Raw genomic sequence first — 24,236 nt, 5'->3', positions numbered from 1 at the left:
TCCACCCCCCTCACCCCCATTAACACTGGCTCCTCCACTTCCCTCACCCCCATTAACACTGGCTCCTCCACCTCCCTCACCCCCATTAACACTGGCTCCTCCACCTCCCTCACCCCCATTAACACCGGCTCCTCCACCTCCCTCACCCCCATTAACACCGGCTCCTCCACCTCACTCACCCCCATTAACACCGGCTCCTCCACTTCCCTCACCCCCATTAACACCGGCTCCTCCACCTCCCTCACCCCCTTTAACAGCGGCTCCTCCACCTCCCTCACCCCCATTAACACCGGCTCCTCCACCTCCCTCACCCCCATCAACACCGGCTCCTCCACCTCCCTCACCCCCATTAACACCGGCTCCTCCACCTCCCTCACCCACATTAACACCGGCTCCTCCACCTCCCTCACCCCCATTAACACCGGCTCCTCCATTCCCCTCACCCCCATTAACACCGACTCCTCCACCTCCCTCACCCCCACTAACACCGACTCCTCCATCTCCCTCACCCCCATTAACACCGGCTCCTCCATCTCCCTCACCCCCATTAACACCGACTCCTCCACCTCCCTCACCCCCATTAACACCGACTCCTCCACTTCCCTCACCCCCATTAACACCGGCTCCTCCACCTCCCTCACCCCCATTAACACCGACTCCTCCACCTCCCTCACCCCCATTAACACCGGCTCCTCCACTTCCCTCACCCCCATTAACACCGGCTCCTCCACTTCCCTCACCCCCATTAACACCGGCTCCTCCACTTCCCTCACCCCCATTAACACCGGCTCCTCCACTTCCCTCACCCCCATTAACACCGGCTCCTCCAGCTCCCTCAACCCCATTAACACTGGCTCCTCCACTTCCCTCACCCCCATTAACACTGGCTCCTCCACCTCCCTCACCCACATTAATACCGACTCCTCCACCTCTCTCACCCCCATTAACACCGACTCCTCCACCCCCCTCATCCCCATTAACACTGGCTCCTCCACCCCCCTCACCCCCATTAACACCGACTCCTCCACCTCCCTCACCCCCATTAACAATGGCTCCTCCACCCCCCTCACCCCCATTAACACCGACTCCTCCACCCCCCTCGCCCCCATTAACACCGACTCCTCCACCCCCCTCGCCACCATTAACACCGACTCCTCCACCCTCCTCACCCCCATTAACACCGACTCCTCCACTTCCCTCACCCCCATTAACACCGGCTCCTCCACTTCCCTCACCCCCATTAACACCGACTCCTCCACCTCCCTCACCCCCATTAACACCGGCTCCTCCACCTCCCTCATCCCCATTAACACCGACTCCTCCACCTCCCTCACCCCCATTAACACCGGCTCCTCCACCCCCCTCTCCCCCATTAACACTGGCTCCTCCACCCCCCTCGCCCCCATTAACACCAACTCCTCCACCCCCCTCGCCCCCATTAACACGGGCTCCTCCACCCTCCTCACCCCCATTAACACTGACTCCTCCACCTCACCCCCATTAACACTGGCTCCTCCACCCCCCTCGCCCCCATTAACACCGACTCCTCCACCCCCTCGCCCCCATTAACACTGACTCCTCCACCCCCCTCACCCCCCTCACCCCCATTAACACCGACTCCTCCACCCCCCTCGCCCCCATTAAGACTAACTCCTCCACCTCCCTCACCCCCATTAACACCGACTCCTCCACCCCCCTCGCCCCCATTAACACCGGCTCCTCCACCCCCCTCACCCCCATTAACACCGGCTCCTCCACCCCCCCCCCTCACCCCCATTAACACTGGCTCCTCCACTTCCCTCACCCCCATTAACACCGACTCCTCCACCCCCCTCGCCCCCATTAACACCGACTCCTCCACCCCCCTTGCCCCCATTAACACCGGCTCCTCCACCCCCCTCACCCCCATTAACACCGACTCCTCCACCTCCCTCACCCCCATTAACACTGGCTCCTCCACTTCCCTCACCCACATTAACACCGGCTCCTCCACCTCCCTCACCCCCATTAACACCGGCTCCTCCACTCCCCTCACCCCCATTAACACCGGCTCCTCCACCTCCCTCACCCCCATTAACAGCGGCTCCTCCACCTCCCTCATCCCAATTAACACCGACTCCTCCACCTCCCTCACCCCCATTAACACTGGCTCCTCCACTTCCCTCACCCCCATTAACACTGGCTCCTCCACCTCCCTCACCCACATTAATACCGACTCCTCCACCTCTCTCACCCCCATTAACACCGACTCCTCCACCCCCCTCACCCCCATTAACACTGGCTCCTCCACCCCCCTCACCCCCATTAACACCGACTCCTCCACCTCCCTCACCCCCATTAACAATGGCTCCTCCACCCCCCTCACCCCCATTAACACCGACTCCTCCACTTCACTCACCCCCATTAACACCGACTCCTCCACCCCCCTCGCCCCCATTAACACCGACTCCTCCACCCCCCTCGCCCCCATTAACACCGACTCCTCCACCCCCCTCACCCCCATTAACACCGGCTCCACCACTTCCCTCACCCCCATTAACACCGACTCCTCCACCTCCCTCACCCCCATTAACACCAGCTCCTCCACCTCCCTCATCCCCATTAACACCGACTCCTCCACCTCCCTCACCCCCATTAACACCGGCTCCTCCACCCCCCTCTCCCCCATTAACACTGGCTCCTCCACCCCCCTCGCCCCCATTAACACCAACTCCTCCACCCCCCTCGCCCCCATTAACACGGGCTCCTCCACCCCCCTCACCCCCATTAACACTGACTCCTCCACCTCCCTCACCCCCATTAACACTGGCTCCTCCACCCCCCTTGCCCCCATTAACACCGACTCCTCCACCCCCCTCGCCCCCATTAACACTGACTCCTCCACCCCCCCTCACCCCCATTAACACCGACTCCTCCACCCCCCTCGCCCCCATTAACACTAACTCCTCCACCTCCCTCACCCCCATTAACACCGACTCCTCCACCCCCCTCGCCCCCATTAACACCGGCTCCTCCACCCCCCTCACCCCCATTAACACTGGCTCCTCCACTTCCCTCACCCCCATTAACACTGACTCCTCCACCCCCCTCACCCCCATTAACAATGACTCCTCCACTTCCCTCACCCGCATTAACACCGACTCCTCCACCCCCCTCGCCCCCATTAACACCGACTCCTCCACCCCCCTCGCCCCCATTAACACCGGCTCCTCCACCCCCCTCACCCCCATTAACACTGGCTCCTCCACCCCCCTCACCCCATTAACACCGGCTCCTCCACTTCCCTCACCCCCATTAACACCGACTCCTCCACCTCCCTCACCCCCATTAACACCGGCTCCTCCACCTCCCTCATCCCCATTAACACCGACTCCTCCACCTCCCTCACCCCCATTAACACCGGCTCCTCCACCCCCCTCTCCCCCATTAACACTGGCTCCTCCACCCCCCTCGCCCCCATTAACACCAACTCCTCCACCCCCCTCGCCCCCATTCACACGGGCTCCTCCACCCCCCTCACCCCCATTAACACCGACTCCTCCACCTCCCTCACCCCCATTAACACTGGCTCCTCCACCCCCCTCGTCCCCATTAACACAGACTCCTCCACCCCCCTCGCCCCCATTAACACTGACTCCTCCACCCCCCTCACCCCCATTAACACCGACTCCTCCACCCCCCTCGCCCCCATTAATACTAACTTCTCCACCTCCCTCACCCCCATTAACACCGACTCGTCCACCCCCATTGCCCCCATTAACACCGGCTCCTCCACCCCCCTCACCCCCATTAACACCAGCTCCTCCACCCCCCCCTCACCCCCATTAACACTGGTTCCTCCACTTCCCTCACCCCCATTAACACTGACTCCTCCACCCCCCTCACCCCCATTAACAATGACTCCTCCACTTCCCTCACCCCCATTAACACCGACTCCTCCACCCCCCTCGCCCCCATTAACACCGACTCCTCCACCCCCCTCGCCCCCATTAACACCGGCTCCTCCACCCCCCTCACCCCCATTAACATTGGCTCCTCCACCCCCCTCACCCCATTAACACTGGCTCCTCCACCCCCCTCACCCCCATTAACACTGACTCCTCCACCTCCCTCACCACCATTAACACTGGCTCCTCCACCCCCCTCACCCCCATTAACACCGACTCCTCCACCCCCCTCGCCCCCATTAACACTGGCTCCTCCACCCCCCTCGCCCCCATTAACACCAACTCCACCTCTCCTCGCCCCCATTAACACGGGCTCCTCCACCACCCTCACCCCAATTAACACCGTCTCCTCCACCTCCCTTGCCCCCATTAACACCGACTCCTCCACCCCCCTCGCCCCCATTAACACCAACTCCTCCACCTCCCTCGCCCCCATTAACACCGGCTCCTCCACCCCCCTCGCCCCCATTAACACCGACTCCTCCACCCCCCTCGCCCCCATTAACACTGACTACTCCACCCCCTCGCCCCCATTAACACCGAGTCCTCCACCCCCCTCGCCCCCATTAACACTGACTCCTCCACCTCCCTCCCCCCCATTAACACTGACTCCTCCACCTCCCTCGCCCCATTAACACCGGCTCCTCCACCTCCCTCATCCCCATTAACACCGACTCCTCCACCTCCCTCGCCCCCATTAACACTTGCTCCACGACCCTCCTCACCCCCATTAACACCGACACCTCCACCTCCCTCACCCCCATTAACACTGGCTCCTCCACTTCCCTCACCCACATTAACACCGGCTCCTCCACCTCCCTCACCCCCATTAACACCGGCTCCTCCACTCCCCTCACCCCCATTAACACCGACTCCTCCACTTCCCTCACCCCCATTAACACGGGCTCCTCCACTTCCCTCACCCCCATTAACACCGACTCCTCCACCTCCCTCACCCCCATTAACACCGGCTCCTCCACCTCCCTCATCCCCATTAACACCGACTCCTCCACCTCCCTCACCCCCATTAACACCGGCTCCTCCACCCCCCTCTCCCCCATTAACACTGGCTCCTCCACCCCCCTCGCCCCCATTAACACCAACTCCTCCACCCCCCTCGCCCCCATTAACACGGGCTCCTCCACCCTCCTCACCCCCATTAACACTGACTCCTCCACCTCACCCCCATTAACACTGGCTCCTCCACCCCCCTCGCCCCCATTAACACCGACTCCTCCACCCCCCTCGCCCCCATTAACACTGACTCCTCCACCCCCCTCACCCCCCTCACCCCCATTAACACCGACTCCTCCACCCCCCTCGCCCCCATTAACACAAACTCCTCCACCTCCCTCACCCCCATTAACACCGACTCCTCCACCCCCCTCGCCCCCATTAACACCGGCTCCTCCACCCCCTCACCCCCATTAACACCGGCTCCTCCACCCCCCCCCCCTCACCCCCATTAACACTGGCTCCTCCACTTCCCTCACCCCCATTAACACCGACTCCTCCACCCCCCTCGCCCCCATTAACACCTACTCCTCCACCCCCCTCGCCCCCATTAACACCGGCTCCTCCACCCCCCTCACCCCCATTAACACCGACTCCTCCACCTCCCTCACCCCCATTAACACTGGCTCCTCCACTTCCCTCACCCACATTAACACCGGCTCCTCCACCTCCCTCACCCCCATTAACACCGGCTCCTCCACTCCCCTCACCCCCATTAACACCGGCTCCTCCACCTCCCTCACCCCCATTAACAGCGGCTCCTCCACCTCCCTCATCCCAATTAACACCGACTCCTCCACCTCCCTCACCCCCATTAACACTGGCTCCTCCACTTCCCTCACCCCCATTAACACTGGCTCCTCCACCTCCCTCACCCACATTAATACCGACTCCTCCACCTCTCTCACCCCCATTAACACCGACTCCTCCACCCCCCTCACCCCCATTAACACTGGCTCCTCCACCCCCCTCACCCCCATTAACACCGACTCCTCCACCTCCCTCACCCCCATTAACAATGGCTCCTCCACCCCCCTCACCCCCATTAACACCGACTCCTCCACTTCACTCACCCCCATTAACACCGACTCCTCCACCCCCCTCGCCCCCATTAACACCGACTCCTCCACCCCCCTCGCCCCCATTAACACCGACTCCTCCACCCCCCTCACCCCCATTAACACCGGCTCCACCACTTCCCTCACCCCCATTAACACCGACTCCTCCACCTCCCTCACCCCCATTAACACCAGCTCCTCCACCTCCCTCATCCCCATTAACACCGACTCCTCCACCTCCCTCACCCCCATTAACACCGGCTCCTCCACCCCCCTCTCTCCCATTAACACTGGCTCCTCCACCCCCCTCGCCCCCATTAACACCAACTCCTCCACCCCCCTCGCCCCCATTAACACGGGCTCCTCCACCCCCCTCACCCCCATTAACACTGACTCCTCCACCTCCCTTACCCCCATTAACACTGGCTCCTCCACCCCCCTCGCCCCCATTAACACCGACTCCTCCACCCCCCTCGCCCCCATTAACACTGTCTCCTCCACCCCCCCTCACCCCCATTAACACCGACTCCTCCACCCCCCTCGCCCCCATTAACACTAACTCCTCCACCTCCCTCACCCCCATTAACACCGACTCCTCCACCCCCCTCGCCCCCATTAACACCGGCTCCTCCACCCCCCTCACCCCCATTAACACTGGCTCCTCCACTTCCCTCACCCCCATTAACACTGACTCCTCCACCCCCCTCACCCCCATTAACAAGGGCTCCTCCACCCCCCTCACCCCCATTAACACCGACTCCTCCACCTCCCTCACCCCCATTAACACTGTCTCCTCCACCCCCTCGCCCCCATTAACACCGACTCCTCCACCCCCCTCGCCCCTATTAACACTGACTCCTCCACCCCCCTCACCCCCATTAACACCGACTCCTCCACCCCCCTCGCCCCCATTAACACCGACTCCTCCACTTCCCTCGCCCCCATTAACACGGGCTCTTCCACCCCCCTCGCCCCCATTAACACCAACTCCTCCACCCCCCTCGCCCCCATTAACACGGGCTGCTCCACCCCCCTCACCCCCATTAACACCGACTCCTCCACCTCCCTCACCCCCATTAACACTGTCTCCTCCACCCCCCTCGCCCCCATTAACACCGACTCCTCCACCCCCCTCGCCCCCATTAACACTGACTCCTCCACCCCCCTCACCCCCATTAACACCGACTCCTCCACCCCCCTCGCCCCCATTAACACTAACTCCTCCACCTCCCTCACCCCCATTAACACCGACTCCTCCACCCCCCTCGCCCCCATTAACACCGGCTCCTCCACCCCCCTAACCCCCATTAACACCGGCTCCTCCACCCCCCCTCCCTCACCCCCATTAACACTGACTCCTCCACCCCCCTCACCCCCATTAACAATGTCTACTCCACTTCCCTCACCCCCATTAACACCGACTCCTCCACCCCCCTCGCCCTCATTAACACCGACTCCTCCACCCCCCTCGCCCCCATTAACACCGGCTCCTCCACCCCCCTCACCCCCATTAACACTGGCTCCTCCACCCCCCTCACACCATTAACACTGGCTCCTCCACCCCCCTCACCCCCATTAACACTGACTCCTCCACCTCCCTCACCACCATTAACACTGGCTCCTCCACCCCCCTCACCCTCATTAACACCGACTCCTCCACCCCCCTCGCCCCCATTAACACTGGCTCCTCCACCCCCCTCGCCCCCATTAACACCAACTCCACCCCCCCACCCCCATTAACACGGGCTCCTCCACCCCCCTCACCCCCATTAACACCGTCTCTTCCACCTCCCTCGCCCCCATTAACACCGACTCCTCCACCCCCTCGCCCCCATTAACACCAACTCCTCCACCTCCCTCGCCCCCATTAACACCGGCTCCTCCACCCCCCTCGCCCCCATTAACGCGGACTCCTCCACCCCCCTCGCCCCCATTAACACTGACTCCTCCACCCCCCTCGCCCCCATTAACACCGAGTCCTCCACCCCCCTCGCCCCCATTAACACTGACTCCTCCACCTCCCTCACCCCCATTAACACTGACTCCTCCAACCCCCTCGCCCCCATTAACACCGGCTCCTCCACCCCCCTCACCCCGATTTACACCGGCTCCTCCACCCCTCCTCACCCCCATTAACACTGGCTCCTCCACTTCCCTCACCCCCATTAACACTGACTCCTCCACCCCCCTCACCCCCATTAACAATGACTCCTCCACTTCCCTCACCCCCATTAACACCGACTCCTCCACCCCCCTCGCCCCCATTAGCACCGACTCCTCCACCCCCCTCGCCCCCGTTAACACCGGCTCCTCCACCTCCCTCACCCCCATTAACACCGGCTCCTCCACTTCCCTCACCCCCATTAACAGCGGCTCCTCCACCTCCCTCACCCCCATTATCACCGGCTCCTCCACTCCCCTCACCCGCATAAACACCGGCTCCTCCACTTCCCTCACCCCCATTAACACTGGCGCCTCCACCTCCCTCACCCCCATTAACACCGGCTCCTCCACCTCCCTCACCCCCATTAACACCGGCTCCTCCACTCAACTCACCCCCATTAACAACGGCTCCTCCACCTCCCTCACCCCCATTAACAGCGGCTCCTCCACCTCCCTCACCCCCATTAACACCGGCTCCTCCACCTGCCTCACCCCCATTAACACCGGCTCCTCCACCTCCCTCACCCCCATTAACACCGGCTCCTCCACTTCCCTCACCCCCATTAACAACGGCTCCTCCACTGCCCTCACCCCCATTAACACCGGCTCCTCCACCTCCCTCACCCCAATTAACACCGACTCCTCCACCTCCCTCACCCCCATTAACACTGGCTCCTCCACTTCCCTCACCCACATTAACACCGACTCCTCCACCTCCCTCACCCCCATTAACACCGGCTCCTCCACTCCCCTCACCCCCATTAACACCGGCTCCTCCACCTCCCTCACCCCCATTAACAGCGGCTCCTCCACCTCCCTCACCCCCATTAACACCGGCTCCTCCACTTCCCTCACCCCCATTAACACCGACTCCTCCACTTCCCTCATCCCCATTAACACCGGCTCCTCCATCTCCCTCACCCCCATTAACACCGGCTCCTCCACCTCCCTCACTCCCATTAACACCGACTCCTCCACCTCCCTCACCCCCATTAACACCAGCTCCTCCACTTTCCTGACCCCCATTAACACCGGCTCCTCCACCTCCCTCACCCCCATTAGCACCGGCTCCTCCACCTCCCTCACCCCCATTAACACTGGCTCCTCCACCTCCCTCACCCCCATTAATACCGACTCCTCCACCTCTCTCACCCCCATTAACACCGATTCCTCCACCCCCCTCGCCCCCATTAACACTGGCTCCACCACCCCCCTCAGCCCCATTAACACCGACTCCTCCACCCCCCTCACCCCCATTAACACTGGCTCCTCCACCCCCCTCACCCCCATTAACACCGACTCCTCCACCTCCCTCACCCCCATTAACACTGGCTCCTCCACCCCCCTCACCCCCATTAACACCGACTCCTCCACTTCACTCACCCCCATTAACACCGACTCCTCCACCCCCCTTGCCCCCATTAATACCGACGCCTCTACCCCCCTCACCCCCATTAACACTGACTCCTCCACTTCCCTCACCCCCATTAACACCGGCTCCTCCACCTCACTCATCCCCATTAACACAGACTCCTCCACCTCCCTCACCCCCATTAACACCGGCTCCTCCACCCCCCTCTCCCCCATTAACACTGGCTCCTCCACCCCCCTCGCCCCCATTAACACCAACTCCTCCACCCCCCTCGCCCCCATTAACACGGGCTCCTCCACCCCCCTCACCCCCATTAACACCGACTCCTCCACCTCCCTCACCCCCATTAACACCGGCTCCTCCAACCCCCCCCTCACCCCCATTAACACTGGCTCCTCCACTTCCCTCACCCCCATTAACACTGACTCCTCCACCCCCCTCACCCCCATTAAAAATGACTCCTCCACTTCCCTCACCCCCATTAACACCGACTCCTCCACCCCCCTCGCCCCCATTAACACCGACTCCTCCACCCCCCTCGCCCCCATTAACACTGGCTCCTCCACTTCCCTCACCCCCATTAACACTGACTCCTCCACCCCCCTCACCCCCATTAACAATGACTCCTCCACTTCCCTCACCCCCATTAACACCGACTCCTCCACCCCCCTCGCCCCCATTAGCACCGACTCCTCCACCCCCCTCGCCCCCGTTAACACCGGCTCCTCCACCTCCCTCACCCCCATTAACACCGGCTCCTCCACTTCCCTCACCCCCATTAACAGCGGCTCCTCCACCTCCCTCACCCCCATTATCACCGGCTCCTCCACTCCCCTCACCCGCATAAACACCGGCTCCTCCACTTCCCTCACCCCCATTAACACTGGCGCCTCCACCTCCCTCACCCCCATTAACACCGGCTCCTCCACCTCCCTCACCCCCATTAACACCGGCTCCTCCACTCAACTCACCCCCATTAACAACGGCTCCTCCACCTCCCTCACCCCCATTAACAGCGGCTCCTCCACCTCCCTCACCCCCATTAACACCGGCTCCTCCACCTGCCTCACCCCCATTAACACCGGCTCCTCCACCTCCCTCACCCCCATTAACACCGGCTCCTCCACTTCCCTCACCCCCATTAACAACGGCTCCTCCACTGCCCTCACCCCCATTAACACCGGCTCCTCCACCTCCCTCACCCCAATTAACACCGACTCCTCCACCTCCCTCACCCCCATTAACACTGGCTCCTCCACTTCCCTCACCCACATTAACACCGACTCCTCCACCTCCCTCACCCCCATTAACACCGGCTCCTCCACTCCCCTCACCCCCATTAACACCGGCTCCTCCACCTCCCTCACCCCCATTAACAGCGGCTCCTCCACCTCCCTCACCCCCATTAACACCGGCTCCTCCACTTCCCTCACCCCCATTAACACCGACTCCTCCACTTCCCTCATCCCCATTAACACCGGCTCCTCCATCTCCCTCACCCCCATTAACACCGGCTCCTCCACCTCCCTCACTCCCATTAACACCGACTCCTCCACCTCCCTCACCCCCATTAACACCAGCTCCTCCACTTTCCTGACCCCCATTAACACCGGCTCCTCCACCTCCCTCACCCCCATTAGCACCGGCTCCTCCACCTCCCTCACCCCCATTAACACTGGCTCCTCCACCTCCCTCACCCCCATTAATACCGACTCCTCCACCTCTCTCACCCCCATTAACACCGATTCCTCCACCCCCCTCGCCCCCATTAACACTGGCTCCACCACCCCCCTCAGCCCCATTAACACCGACTCCTCCACCCCCCTCACCCCCATTAACACTGGCTCCTCCACCCCCCTCACCCCCATTAACACCGACTCCTCCACCTCCCTCACCCCCATTAACACTGGCTCCTCCACCCCCCTCACCCCCATTAACACCGACTCCTCCACTTCACTCACCCCCATTAACACCGACTCCTCCACCCCCCTTGCCCCCATTAATACCGACGCCTCTACCCCCCTCACCCCCATTAACACTGACTCCTCCACTTCCCTCACCCCCATTAACACCGGCTCCTCCACCTCACTCATCCCCATTAACACAGACTCCTCCACCTCCCTCACCCCCATTAACACCGGCTCCTCCACCCCCCTCTCCCCCATTAACACTGGCTCCTCCACCCCCCTCGCCCCCATTAACACCAACTCCTCCACCCCCCTCGCCCCCATTAACACGGGCTCCTCCACCCCCCTCACCCCCATTAACACCGACTCCTCCACCTCCCTCACCCCCATTAACACCGGCTCCTCCAGCCCCCCCCTCACCCCCATTAACACTGGCTCCTCCACTTCCCTCACCCCCATTAACACTGACTCCTCCACCCCCCTCACCCCCATTAAAAATGACTCCTCCACTTCCCTCACCCCCATTAACACCGACTCCTCCACCCCCCTCGCCCCCATTAACACCGACTCCTCCACCCCCCTCGCCCCCATTAACACCGGCTCCTCCACCCCCCTCACCCCCATTAACACTGGCTCCTCCACCCCCCTCACCCCATTAACACTGGCTCCTCCACCCCCCTCACCCCCATTAACACTGACTCCTCCACCTCCCTAACCCCATTAACACTGGCTCCTCCACCCCCCTCACCCCCATTAACACCGACTCCTCCACCCCCCTCGCCCCCATTAACACTGGCTCCTCCACTTCCCTCACCCCCATTAACACCGACTCCTCCACTTCCCTCACCCCCATTAACACCGACTCCTCCACCTCCCTCACCCCCATTAACACTGGCTCCTCCACCTCCCTCACTCCCATTAACACCGACTCCTCCACCTCCCTCACCCCCATTAACACTGGCTCCTCCACCTCCCTCACCCCCATTAGCACCGGCTCCTCCACCTCCCTCACCCCCATTAACACTGGCTCCTCCACCTCCCTCACCCCCATTAACACCGACTCCTCCACCTCCCTCACCCCCATTAACACCGATTCCTCCACCCCCCTCGCCCCCATTAACACTGGCTCCTCCACCCCCCTCACCCACATTAACACTGACTCCTCCACCCCCCTCACCCCCATTAACACCGACTCCTCCACTTCCCTCATCTACATTAACACCGGCTCCTCCACTTCCCTCACCTCCATTAACACCGACTCCTCCACTTCCCTCACCCCCATTAACACCGACTCCTCCACCTCCCTCACCCCCATTAACACCGACTCCTCCACGTCCCCCACCCCCATTTACACTGGCTCCTCCACCTCCCTCACCCCCATTAACACCGGCTCCTCCACCTCCCTCACCCCCATTAACACTGGCTCCTCCACATCCCTCACCCCCATTAACATCGCCTCCTCCACCTCCCTGACCCCCATTACCACTGGATCCTCCACTTCCCTCACCTCCATACACTGGCTCCTCCACCTCCCTCGCCCTCATTAACACCGGCTCCTCCACCTCCCTCACCCCCATTAACACCGGCTCCTCCACCTCCTTCACCCACATTAACACTGGCTCCTCCACCTCCCTCACCCCCATTAACACCGGCGCCTGCACCTCCCTCACCCCCATTAACACCGACTCCTCCACTTCCCTCACCCCCATTAACACCGGCTCCTCCACTTCCCTTATCCACATTAACACCGGCTCCTCCACTTCCCTCACCCCCATTAACACCGGCTCCTCCACCTCCCTCACCCCCATTAACACCGGCTCCTCCACCTCCCTCACCCCCATTAACACCGGCTCCTCCACTTCCCTCACCCCCATTAACACCGGCTCCTCCACTTCCCTCACCCCCATTAACACCGGCTCCTCCACTTCCCTCACCCCCATTAACACCGGCTCCTCCACCTCCCTCACCCCCATTAACACTGGCTCCTCCACCTCCCTCACCCCCATTAACACCGGCTCCTCCACTTCCCTCACCCCCATTAACACCGACTCCTCCACCTCCCTCACCCCCATTAACACCGACTCCACCACCCCCCTCACCCCCATTAACACCGACTCCTCCACCTCCCTCACCCACATTAACACCGGCTCCTCCACCTCCCTCGCCCCCATTAACACTGGTTCCTCCACTTCCCTCACCCCCATTAACACTGGCTCCTCCACCTCTCTCACCCACATTAACACCGGCTCCTCCACCTCCCTCACCCACATTAACACTGGTTCCTCCACTTCCCTCACCCACATTAACACTGGCTCCGCCGGCAGCATTCAGACGCTTTGCGCCCCGCCAGGATTCACTCAAGCCTCATGTAGAGCCTTATCCTGAGTGTGTAGTTTCACGTATCACATTTGATCTCATGCCCAGCCCCTTCTCACAACAAAAAGCACACTCACAGAACTGCTGCCTCACAGCACACCATGAGTGTGAGCTAGTGGGCTGTTTTGACCTGATTATTTCGCTGATGTGAATGGTTATTGGTGGGAATGGGGTGGATGGACGGCACCCACCCTGGGCACCCCTCACTGATGCTATGACATCCTCACAGGTCAGGTAGCAGTGTGGCACCCATCCAGCAATCAGTGCTGAGGAAGGTGACCGGCAAGTTTGGTCAAGCCACAGCTCGCTGATCCATACTTTTCATAACCTTTTTATTATTGTCACAAGTAGGCTTACATTAACACTGCAATGAAGTTACTGTGAAAACCCCCTGGTCGCCACACTCCGGCGCCTGTTCGGGTCCACAGAGGGAGAATTCAGCATGTCCAATTCACCTAACAAGCACATCTTCGGGACTTGTGGGAGGAAACCGGAGCAGCCGGGGGAAACCCACGCAGACACGGGTAGAACATGCAGACTCCGCACAGACAGTGACCCAAGCCGGGAATCAAACTTGGGATCCTAGAGCTGTAAAGCAATTGTGCTAACCACTGTGCTACCGTGCTGCCCTCAAGATTCCCCTAGATGACTGTCACATAAGTGTTTCCAAAATCCACTCCCAAAAAAACAGACTTGAAAATCTTCTTTCAAACAATGCTTTCCATCAGTTGTTTGCATTAAGAATCCATGCCAGGTTTTCCAAACTATCCTTTCAAACAAACCTTCTGCTCCACTTTTAATAAGAAATCCAATCCACGTTTTCCATCTAGCCTTTCAGGTTTCCTTTGTTTTAAATGCTTTTACACAAACTCTTGAGATGCACCCACCGGTTTCCACAGATATTTTAACCCATGTTCCACAGTCTGTAGTAAATGACCACAAACCCAAAAATCACTTCAGATATCTTTCTGGCTTCTCAGCCTTCTTCTCATCCCTCTGACAGTTCACTGTTCTGGTACCTTTATTTCTTGCACTGACGAACTCGTCTCATTGGTGCAGAAAGAGATTGGGGCGCCATTTTTAAATGCCGCCTTTACCTCTCAACCCCCCTCGGATTCCCCACCTTAACCTTCATCCCTCCCCCCCCCCTCCCCTCCCCCCAATGCCCCAACCTATGCCCTCAACCTCAACACACCTCTTATGGGCAAGGCATCCCCAGGCCCGATCTCTGTCATGGGCACCTTGGCACCCAGGCACCTTTGCACTGCCAGGCTGGAATTGACAGGGTGGCATTGCCAGGGTGCCTGAGTGGCACTATCAGGGAAGGAATAATTCAGAAAAATTACAATCATCGGGGAAGTGGAACTGAGCAAATTGTTGGGTCTGTTTTATAATTTGTATTAGTCAGTGAGTGCCCACAAATAAAGATCCTCTTAGACCTGCCTTAGTCTGGGCATTTCCAAATTCAGATTACGGGACACAAGGGGCCCGGTACAGAGGCAGGACGCGGACAAATGACGACCCATGGTCATCCATGAGTGTCTGCGAGATTGTGTACTCAGGTACTATATCAGTCACCCAAGACCAACGAGGTAGAATATGCATACACATGGACCAAGGTTTGTCCAGGCCAAAATGGGTGACAGACAAAAGGAGATAGAGCGCTCGAAACGCTTACGGAGAGAATTCCAGAGTTTAGCATTAAAAAAAGTAGTCAGATAGGAAATGGCGATGCTTGAAATATTTAGTTCTAACTCAGAAATATTTCAATGATCAGGTGCTCTTTGTTGAAGGATTACTCTTGGGTTTATTTTCAGACAATGGATACCAGGTTTTATGATTGCTATGAGGAGAAGATACGTCCTTGCATTGATCTCATCGATTCGCTGAGGAGGTTGGGCGTGGACAAGGACCTGGCTCTTCCCGCCATCGCGGTGATTGGAGATCAGAGCTCCGGGAAGAGCTCTGTACTGGAAGCACTGTCTGGGGTCTCACTTCCCAGAGGGAGTGGTAAGATAGCAGCTAACAATAACATTGACTTGTAGAGCGTCGGTATTGTAGTAAGTATGTTCAGGAACATTATCAAACATAATTGGACACTGAGCAACATTACAGAATTTTAAGGATAGGCAAAATTGGCGTTTCTACGGAGCATCGGTCGATCTTTCGGAATTTCCAGTTCCGAATTCCCGCCCAAAGTCAACACAACGTTTGCTGGGCTGTCACATTTTCTGCATCAATTGTCGTGGCATGTGGGAGCAGAAAATCCCACCCATCGTAAAGGAGAAAAGAGAGGCAGAGACACTAAGAGAAGGAATTCCAGATTCAGGACCTCAATAGCTGAAGAGAGGACTAGTGGTGAAACAAATGGAACCAGAGTTGTTCAAGTGGCCAACTTGGGGGAGTGGCGATATCTCAAGAGGGTGACAGGGCTGAAGGAGGTTGCTGAGAAATGAAGGGGAGAGGCCATGAACGGATTTGAAAGTAAGGTCGAGAATTTTAAAATCGAGGCATTTCTTAAGGGGAAGCCAATGAAAAGAACAAAGAAAAGTACAGCACAGGAACAGGCCCAACGGCCCTCCAAGCCTGCGCTGACCATGCTACCCGTCTAAACTAAAATCTTCTACAGTTCCGGTGTCCGTATCCCTCTATTCCCATCCTATTCATGTATTTGGCAAGATGCCCCTGAAACGTCACTATCGTAGGGTCAGTGAGCACAAGGGTGGTGGGTGAACAGGATTCAGGGTGAACAGGATTCTGTTTGAGTTGGGCGAGTTTGGATTGGTGGAAGACAGGGGACTGACCCGAAATACTTTGGACTAATCAAGTCTAGAGATAAAAATAAATTCATTCAGGAGGATTTCAGAAGCAAATGAGTAGAGTTAAACAATATATCATAGAGGTGGAAACAGAGGCTCTTAGTCATAGAGTCATTGAATTATACAGCACAGAAATGGCCCTTCAGCCCATCACGTCTGCGCCAGTCAAACACAACCACCTCACCATTCTAATCCCATTTCCCAGCACTTGGCCCATAGATTTGTATGCCCTGGGATTGCAAGTGCACATTTAAATATTTCTTATATGTTATGAGGGTCTCTGCCTCCACCACCCTTTCAAGCAGCGAATTCCAAACTCTCACCACCCTCTGGGTAAAAAGGTTTTTCCTCACACCCCTCTCTAAACCTCCTGCCCCATGACCTTAAAAATCTATGCCCCCTGGCCATTGACCCTCCACCAAGGGGAACGGTTTCTTCCTGTCTACTCTATCGATGCCACTCATACTTTTATACATCCCAATCATGTCCCCCCCCCCCCCCCCCCACTCAGTCTGCTCCAAGGAAAACAATCCAAGTCTATCCAATCTCTCTGTGTAACTAAAACTCTCCAGCCCAGGCAATGTCCTGGTAAATCTCCTCTGCACCCTTTCCAGTGCCATCACATCCCTCCTATAATGTGGATTCCAGCACTGCACACAATACTCTGGCTATGGCCTAAGCAACATTTTATAAAGTTCCAGCATAACCTCCCTTCTCTTAAGCTCTATGCCTCTGCTAATAAAGGCAAGTATATCATATGCCTTCTTAACCACTGATGACATGGATATTTTGTTGGACACTCATCTTGGAGTCAAAGGTGTCAAGGCTGTGAACAGTTTGGATTAGCTTCAGATAGTTGCCAGGGAGAGGGATGGTGCTGATGGTTAGAGGACATGGGGACCAAATACATCATCTTTGGTCTTCCAAACACATTGAGCGCGGCCGAGCCAAATGGGAACAGAGTCCTACAATGAACGTGTTTAGTCGGGTGTTTCCCGGTGTTCGCAGCGCCGTGAGACACCATGCTATCTACTGGGACTCTGGTTCTATTCGGGGCCTCACCAGGGAACACCCGAGAACGCTGCACATAGTCACGTTTCCTGCACTGAGGATCTTCGCTTGCCAGAACTCCTCAGCACAGGGGGAGATCTAGACGCCATTTTTAAATGGGGTCCCAATCTCTTGAACCTCCGAGCCCCCAACTCACTTATAAGGGGATCCTCTAGGGCAGCACGGTGGCGCAGTGGTTAGCATTGCTGCCTCACGGCGCCAAGGTCCCAGGTTCGATCCCGGCTCTGGGTCACTGTCCATGTGGAGTTTGCACATTCTCCCCATGTTTGCGTGGGTTTCGCCCCCACAACCCAAAGATGTGCAGGGTAGGTGGATTGGCCACGCTAAATTGTCCCTTAATTGGAAAAAATTAATTGGGTACTCTAAATGTTTTTTTAAATTAAATACATAAGGGGGTCCTCTGCGTCCCCCCCCCCCTCCACATGCAGGACACCAATCCCTGTCATGGGAAAATTGCCAGCCTCGCACCCTGACAGTGCCCCTGTCAGCTGGCAGTGTCACCTGGGCACCTTGGTACTGCCAGGCTGGCAGTGTCACAGTGCCCGTATGGCACCAGCAGTTCCCGGGTGCCACCCTGCCCTGAGGGCAATCACCTGGGGGCCTAAGATCCCCTGGGAGACCCCCACCAGTGCGTTCCATCTGGTGCCCATTTCTGGAGACCAACGCTGAACGCCGCTCACCCGCAGTGTCCGAGGCGAAGACCTTGGGTAGATCATGGGCGAGCATAATTAGAGTGAAACAGCTGGTCTCGCTGACTAATGCGCAGATATGCAAAATAGTGGCCCTGCCCACAATGGGTAGGATTCATATTGCGACATCTCGCGACATCTCGTTAGATCTCCCGAGGCATGGCAAGCCAGGTAGATTCCGGAAGAGGGATCACCCGGCATCTACCAGCCGCGCCGCGCTGCCTTTTGTGCACAACACAGCCCCATTGTGGGAATACATTTCTGCTCATCAAATTCTGGATGTTGGATAATCAGTCTGACGAGGAGGGAATTCATTTGGTGCCTTAAACATCATTCCCTCTTCAGGTACAATTAAAAGACTTTCCTCCTTCATCTCACTCCTTCTGTGCATGAACGAATTCTAATACACCACCAGCCACAGGCTTCCAAGTAATTTCATTGTATGTGAACCATTGTGAGATGTTCCTGAGAGACGAGATACATCAATACATTTCTCACTTTAGACTTTATTTCCATCCATGAACTGCGGTACCGTGATTCCTGGGACAGGGACAGTAGTTGGTCACTTCGACCCTTGAGCCTGTACCACCATGCAGTTAGATTCTAGTTGATCTGCAACATCCTTCCTTAAAAGTGCTTAACGAAGATCTATCACTCTCAATTTTGAACGTCACAACTCAGCAGTCATTTTGGGGAGAGATGTTCAAATCTTCACTACTCTTTGTTGGGTCACATGCTTGCAGACATCACCCCTGACCAACTGAACTCTAATTTTAAGGTTATGTCCCCTTTGTTCTGGACTCTCCATTCTGAGGAAATTATTTTTCTTTACCTACCTCACCAACTCCTTCAATCATATTGAGCACGCCAATTAGATCACCCTCAATCTTCTCTACCAGGACAATCCTTCCATTATCTCTCTAAACGACGAGCTCGCCTTCCCTCATCCATTCGACATAATAGCATGGCTTAGATGGGAAGCTCGCTGAGGGACATCGGAGCACCAGCATGTTGCCCCACCTCCGTGCCCTGCTCTGATGTGGATGCCACACCATTCTAATACAGCACCAGTCTCCAGGCTTCCAATTAATTTCCAGTTATTACAGTCGTACTGAGACTCAATCAATTTTCTTTCGCTCGTTTAAAGTGTGATCTGTCCTATGATCCACTTACTTGGCAGTAATATGTGGCTGCGAATCGCTTGAAGCAATGTCAACCCTTTTAATATTCCACGGCAGGTATTGTTACCAGATGTCCCCTTGAATTGAAGCTGAAGAAAGCCAAAGAAGCCAATGTTTGGAAGGGCAAACTCTCATATGGATGTCATGAACTGGACCTGACCGATCCATCAGAAGTGGAGCAAGAGATTCGGACAGGTACTGTACAACTGAACTACACCGCTCCCATGTTTGTCTGACTTTTTGCTTTATTTTGCACTTCATGTTGTATAAAAATGAATGGTATTGAGGTAGAATCTTTGCTAACATCATGAAATAAACATTCAACAAGCTTTTCAATGAAGTGAGTGAATGCGGTGCGAACATACACACTCGGAAAGTCTCCAACTTTATCTTCTGGTTAGGCCCAGTTAATTAATCCCATCTAAGTGGTGTTTGGATATCAAAACTGACTTCAGGGCTCCTGGTTGAGGAGATTTGAAATCATCCGGGGCTTCTAATTCTGATTGCTGAACACTGCTCGGTAATGCCCCAGTTAGGTGGCCTTGGTGGCAATTTGCCACCAGAGGTGTGACCCCCACGATGTGTGGAGACTGCCAGCTGAATGGAGGCAGTCTTCCTGCAGCAAACCAGAGGCTCCATGCTCTAATTATGGGCCCGTGAGCAAGAAAAACTGCAACCAGGGCCCAGACAATTACTCCAGAGGAGGTTTCCCATCTGTTCTGAGGGATCTACAGGCTTAAGACCTCATTGTTTCTAATTTAAATCCACATCTCAGAGAATGTCTCCACATTGAGGTGTCCGCATAGTCTCCAACCTGCCGTCACCAGTGCCATCATTCCCAATGGGACTACTGAGGCTCCAAAGATGTCCTCCATCACTTTCTAAACCTGAGACCCCTACCACCTAAAAGACAAAGGGTAGAAGATAAATGTTCCTCTCCAAGTCACACATCATCCTAACTTGGAACAATATTGTCGTTCCTTTACTGTCGCTGATGCAAAATCCTGGCACTCCCTTTCCTGAGGGAATGTGGTGGTATAGTGGTACTGTCACCGGACTCGTAATTCAGAGACCCAGGGTAATGTTCTGGCAACGCAGGTTCATATCCCATCCAAGGATCTGTAATTAAAAGTCTAATAATGACCAGGGAAACCATTGTCGATTGTTGTAAAACCCATCTGGTTCACTAATATCCTATGGAGAACAAAATCTGCCTTACCTGGTTTGGCCTACATGTGACTCCCGATCTAAATGCGGTTGACTATGAAATGGCCTAGTTGAGAGCAATTATGAGCATGCCAATGACTCCATGATTGAATAAAAAGAAACAGCATTATACGCCACCTTCTCGGGTGGATGGACATTAAAAAACTCGCCTAGCCAGCAAAGCCCATATCAGTTGAAAGAATAAAAAAATGACAGTTGTGTATAGTCGGGAATCTATAACAGTGACTTCAAAGATTGACTCAGAATTGGGCAAGGGAGCCTTCTGCCGATTATCACCTACTGCTCCGTCAGCTGATGTTGAACATCACTTGGCAGGGAGGGCACAGAATGTAGGGATTTCAATGTCCATCTTCAAGAGTTCCTCGGTAGCAGAAATACTGATTGGGTTGGCAGAGTCCTGAAGGACATATCTGCCCAACTGGGCCTGTGGCAGCGGGTGAGGCCAACAACAATTTCTTCTCATTCGCGACTCTTGAGAAGGTCCAATTTGAATTAAGGGGAAGGATGGAGGGGTTCTACAATTCATGGGCGTTATTCATTCTGCACTTTTAGAGAATTGGATAACATCGGACCTTAGGGGGGGGCAGGTTGGGGGGAGGGGGATTGTATGTGTTAATGATGACAATGGGTGATTCCATTTTGTTATTTTTTATGTTAACATGCGGGCTGCTGTTTGGGGGTTTGGTGGGAGGATGGGATCGTTGTTATTGATATGGGCATTAACATTGCATTCATTGCTGGTTATTGTTTATTGTTGGTGGGTGTAAAGTTGGGAGAAAATGTGAAAAAGGAGGAGAATAAAAATATTTTTAAAAAACAAAACAAAACAATTTCTTCCCAAATTGGCCCACGGTTGGAATTGATACCTCTTGTAGTCCTTTTGGCGATAAACACTGTTGAGTGATGGAGGGATGATCTCCTACATACATGCGCAATTATTTACCTCTCATCTAAACAAATTACATCATCTGGACTAATTAGACTTTATTTGAAATGAAAGTAGCCCATCATTCTCTCATTCTTTCCCCTCCCCAAAGGAAAATAAGGCTTGCAAACGATGTTTTTCGTGATGCATGTTATAATTTAACTGACCAAACATCACCTTGGCAGACTGGCTACCTTGTGTGTGACAAATGTCTATGATTCTGTGATCACATTTCTCCAGGCCAGGACATCATAGCAGGTGAAGGACTGGGAATCAGTAATGAATTGATAAGTCTACAAATTGAATCCAGCAACGTTCCTGACCTGACATTGATAGATCTACCAGGGATTGCCAGAGTAGCCATTGGTAACCAGCCAGCAGATATTGGCGATCAGGTATGTAGCCAGGCTCTGTGAAAATGTGATCAAACTCTTTTTATATTTGACACAATCTAGTTCTCTGCATTGAACAATGTCACTTTTTTTTTTAACCAATCAGACACTCGTTGGTTGCGCTGTTTGTATGTCAGCTACAGGGAAGGTCACCTGTCCTTAATGCTGTCCCAACTGGTGTCCCATCTTCGAACCTCGAGATCTCATCCAACATTCTGCTGCCAGTATCCTTAAATCTCACTAAGTCACATTCACCTTTCACCCTTCTGTCAGTGAGCCACATTGTCTACCAGTCCACAGGTTCACCAAATTCCATCCACAGCCCCAACCTTCCCAAGATACATAACATTCTACAGCCCTTACCCTGTCCAAGATCTCTGCAGTTTTCCAACTCTGGCCTCCTGTGCATCCTCAAAATCCCTTTGTCCCACCATTGACGACTGTGTATTCAAGTCCTAAACTCCAAGTTCTGGAATACCCAACCCTAAACCTCTCTGTCTTCCCCCACCTCTCTCCCCTTTTAGGTTGCACTTTGAAACCCATCTCATGTGGCAATGCTTCTACGTTTGCCCAATGTATATTTTTTTGGTGTCCGCATGTCAGGAGTGTGATGGGATACTCTCCACTTGCCTGGAGGAGCGAGGCTCCAACAACACTCAAAGAAGCTTAACACCATCCAGGACAAAGCAGCCCGCTTGATTGGTGCCCCATCCGCAAACACTCACTCCCTTCACCACCGACGCACAGAAACAGCAGTGTGCACTGCAACAGCTCATCAAGGCTCCTTCGACAGACCCTTCCAAACCTGCAACCCCTACCACCTTAGAACAAGGGCAGCGGATGTATGGGAACACCACACTTGTGACACTATCCTGACTTGGAAGTATATCAACATTCATTCACTGTCACTTGGCCAAACTCCCTCCCTAACAGCACCATGTGCGTACCTAGACCACATAAACTAGCAGTTCAGCTCACCACCACCTTCTAAAGGGCAATTAGTGATGGGCAATAAGAATGCTGGTCTTGCCATCAATGCCCGCATCCCATGATTTTTTTAAAAAGTATTTATTTAATTATGCACTTCAAATTGAGATTTGGGATATTTTACTAGATTAAAGGAATGATATCAATGTAAGTTTTCATTGAGTAAAGTTCCCTCAACAATGTCCTAAATGATACACATTTACCCTAACTTCAAAAGACCAGTTCCTTCAGCAACTGAAGAAATTTTAACATTTCTCTATCTTCCTGGCCTCACAGTGAGATTTCACTCTCAATAATAGCTCTCTATTCATCCCAGTGTTCAAATGGTTTAACTAACTTCAAAATAAAAGGGCCAACACCTTGAATTGGCAAATTGCAATGATTTCTTATAGAAAATAATATTTTGGGATACGGCGTGTAAGGAAGGAATTTTAAGCTAGTCTATGTGTTAAGTTTAGCATGCTTGGGAGGGGCAGGCAATGATTGGACCTACAAACTGTGAAATTGGGCTCCATAGCACATCTGTTGGCTCCATGGCATTGGGGCCGGACTTCTGCATGCTTATCCACAGACACAGACAGCTGTCCAGCAGGCCAGTCGACGTATCCAGCATCTGTGCGCCGCCTCATCAGCAGTCTCCTGTTCGAGATCCCTATAGCAGAGCTCTAAACATCCAGTGAGCTATCCTTTCCACCTACCCTGGTACCCAGTCCCTCAGCCATTGTCAGGTATTAGAATTTATTGCAGCAGTAGGGAAAGGTATCTTGTTGTGGTAGAATTGTAAACTGGTTTATCTGTGATGTATCCTTTCGAGGTTTTTTTTTTGATTGCTATATAATTTGCTGCTGATCGCAAGTTTTATGGAACACCTATTTTACACCTTCCCTTTTCTCCCCGTGACATGCATCGTTCACTTTGAGGGACAAACTATTTCATCTCGTAGTGAAGTGCATAATATTAGTGGCAGTCAAATACATCTTGTATAAATAGTTGTCCAATTCGTCTTCTTCTAATGATTACTCTTTGTGAATTCTTTGGCGCCTTCCACTCCCCCTCTTTCTCTCTACCCCTGCCGCCAAACTTTGTTTTGGTTATTCATAAACTGACT

General features: G+C 55.0%; 2 protein-coding genes across 2 annotated transcripts in view; one reads left to right on the top strand and one right to left on the bottom strand.

The window, feature by feature from the left end:
• Positions 1-24,236, bottom strand: part of LOC140427694 (interferon-induced GTP-binding protein Mx3-like) — a 115,250-nt gene that overhangs the window by 45,320 nt on the left and 45,694 nt on the right. The window lies entirely within an intron of this gene.
• The window catches only part of LOC140427695 (interferon-induced GTP-binding protein Mx3-like), a 51,865-nt gene that overhangs the window by 981 nt on the left and 26,648 nt on the right, over positions 1-24,236 (top strand). Inside the window, exons 2-4 of the mRNA XM_072513204.1 lie at positions 15,655-15,847; positions 19,655-19,792; positions 21,990-22,144. Of these exons, the coding sequence (XP_072369305.1) occupies positions 15,658-15,847; positions 19,655-19,792; positions 21,990-22,144 (483 nt within the window). The 5' untranslated portion in view covers positions 15,655-15,657. The remainder of the gene's footprint in view (positions 1-15,654; positions 15,848-19,654; positions 19,793-21,989; positions 22,145-24,236) is intronic.

Source organism: Scyliorhinus torazame, chromosome 8 (assembly GCF_047496885.1).
Source record: "Scyliorhinus torazame isolate Kashiwa2021f chromosome 8, sScyTor2.1, whole genome shotgun sequence".
Classification (NCBI taxonomy): domain Eukaryota; kingdom Metazoa; phylum Chordata; class Chondrichthyes; order Carcharhiniformes; family Scyliorhinidae; genus Scyliorhinus; species Scyliorhinus torazame.
The sequence above is the reverse complement of the archived record's forward strand: the minus strand, read 5'-3'. Positions and strand labels throughout refer to the sequence as shown.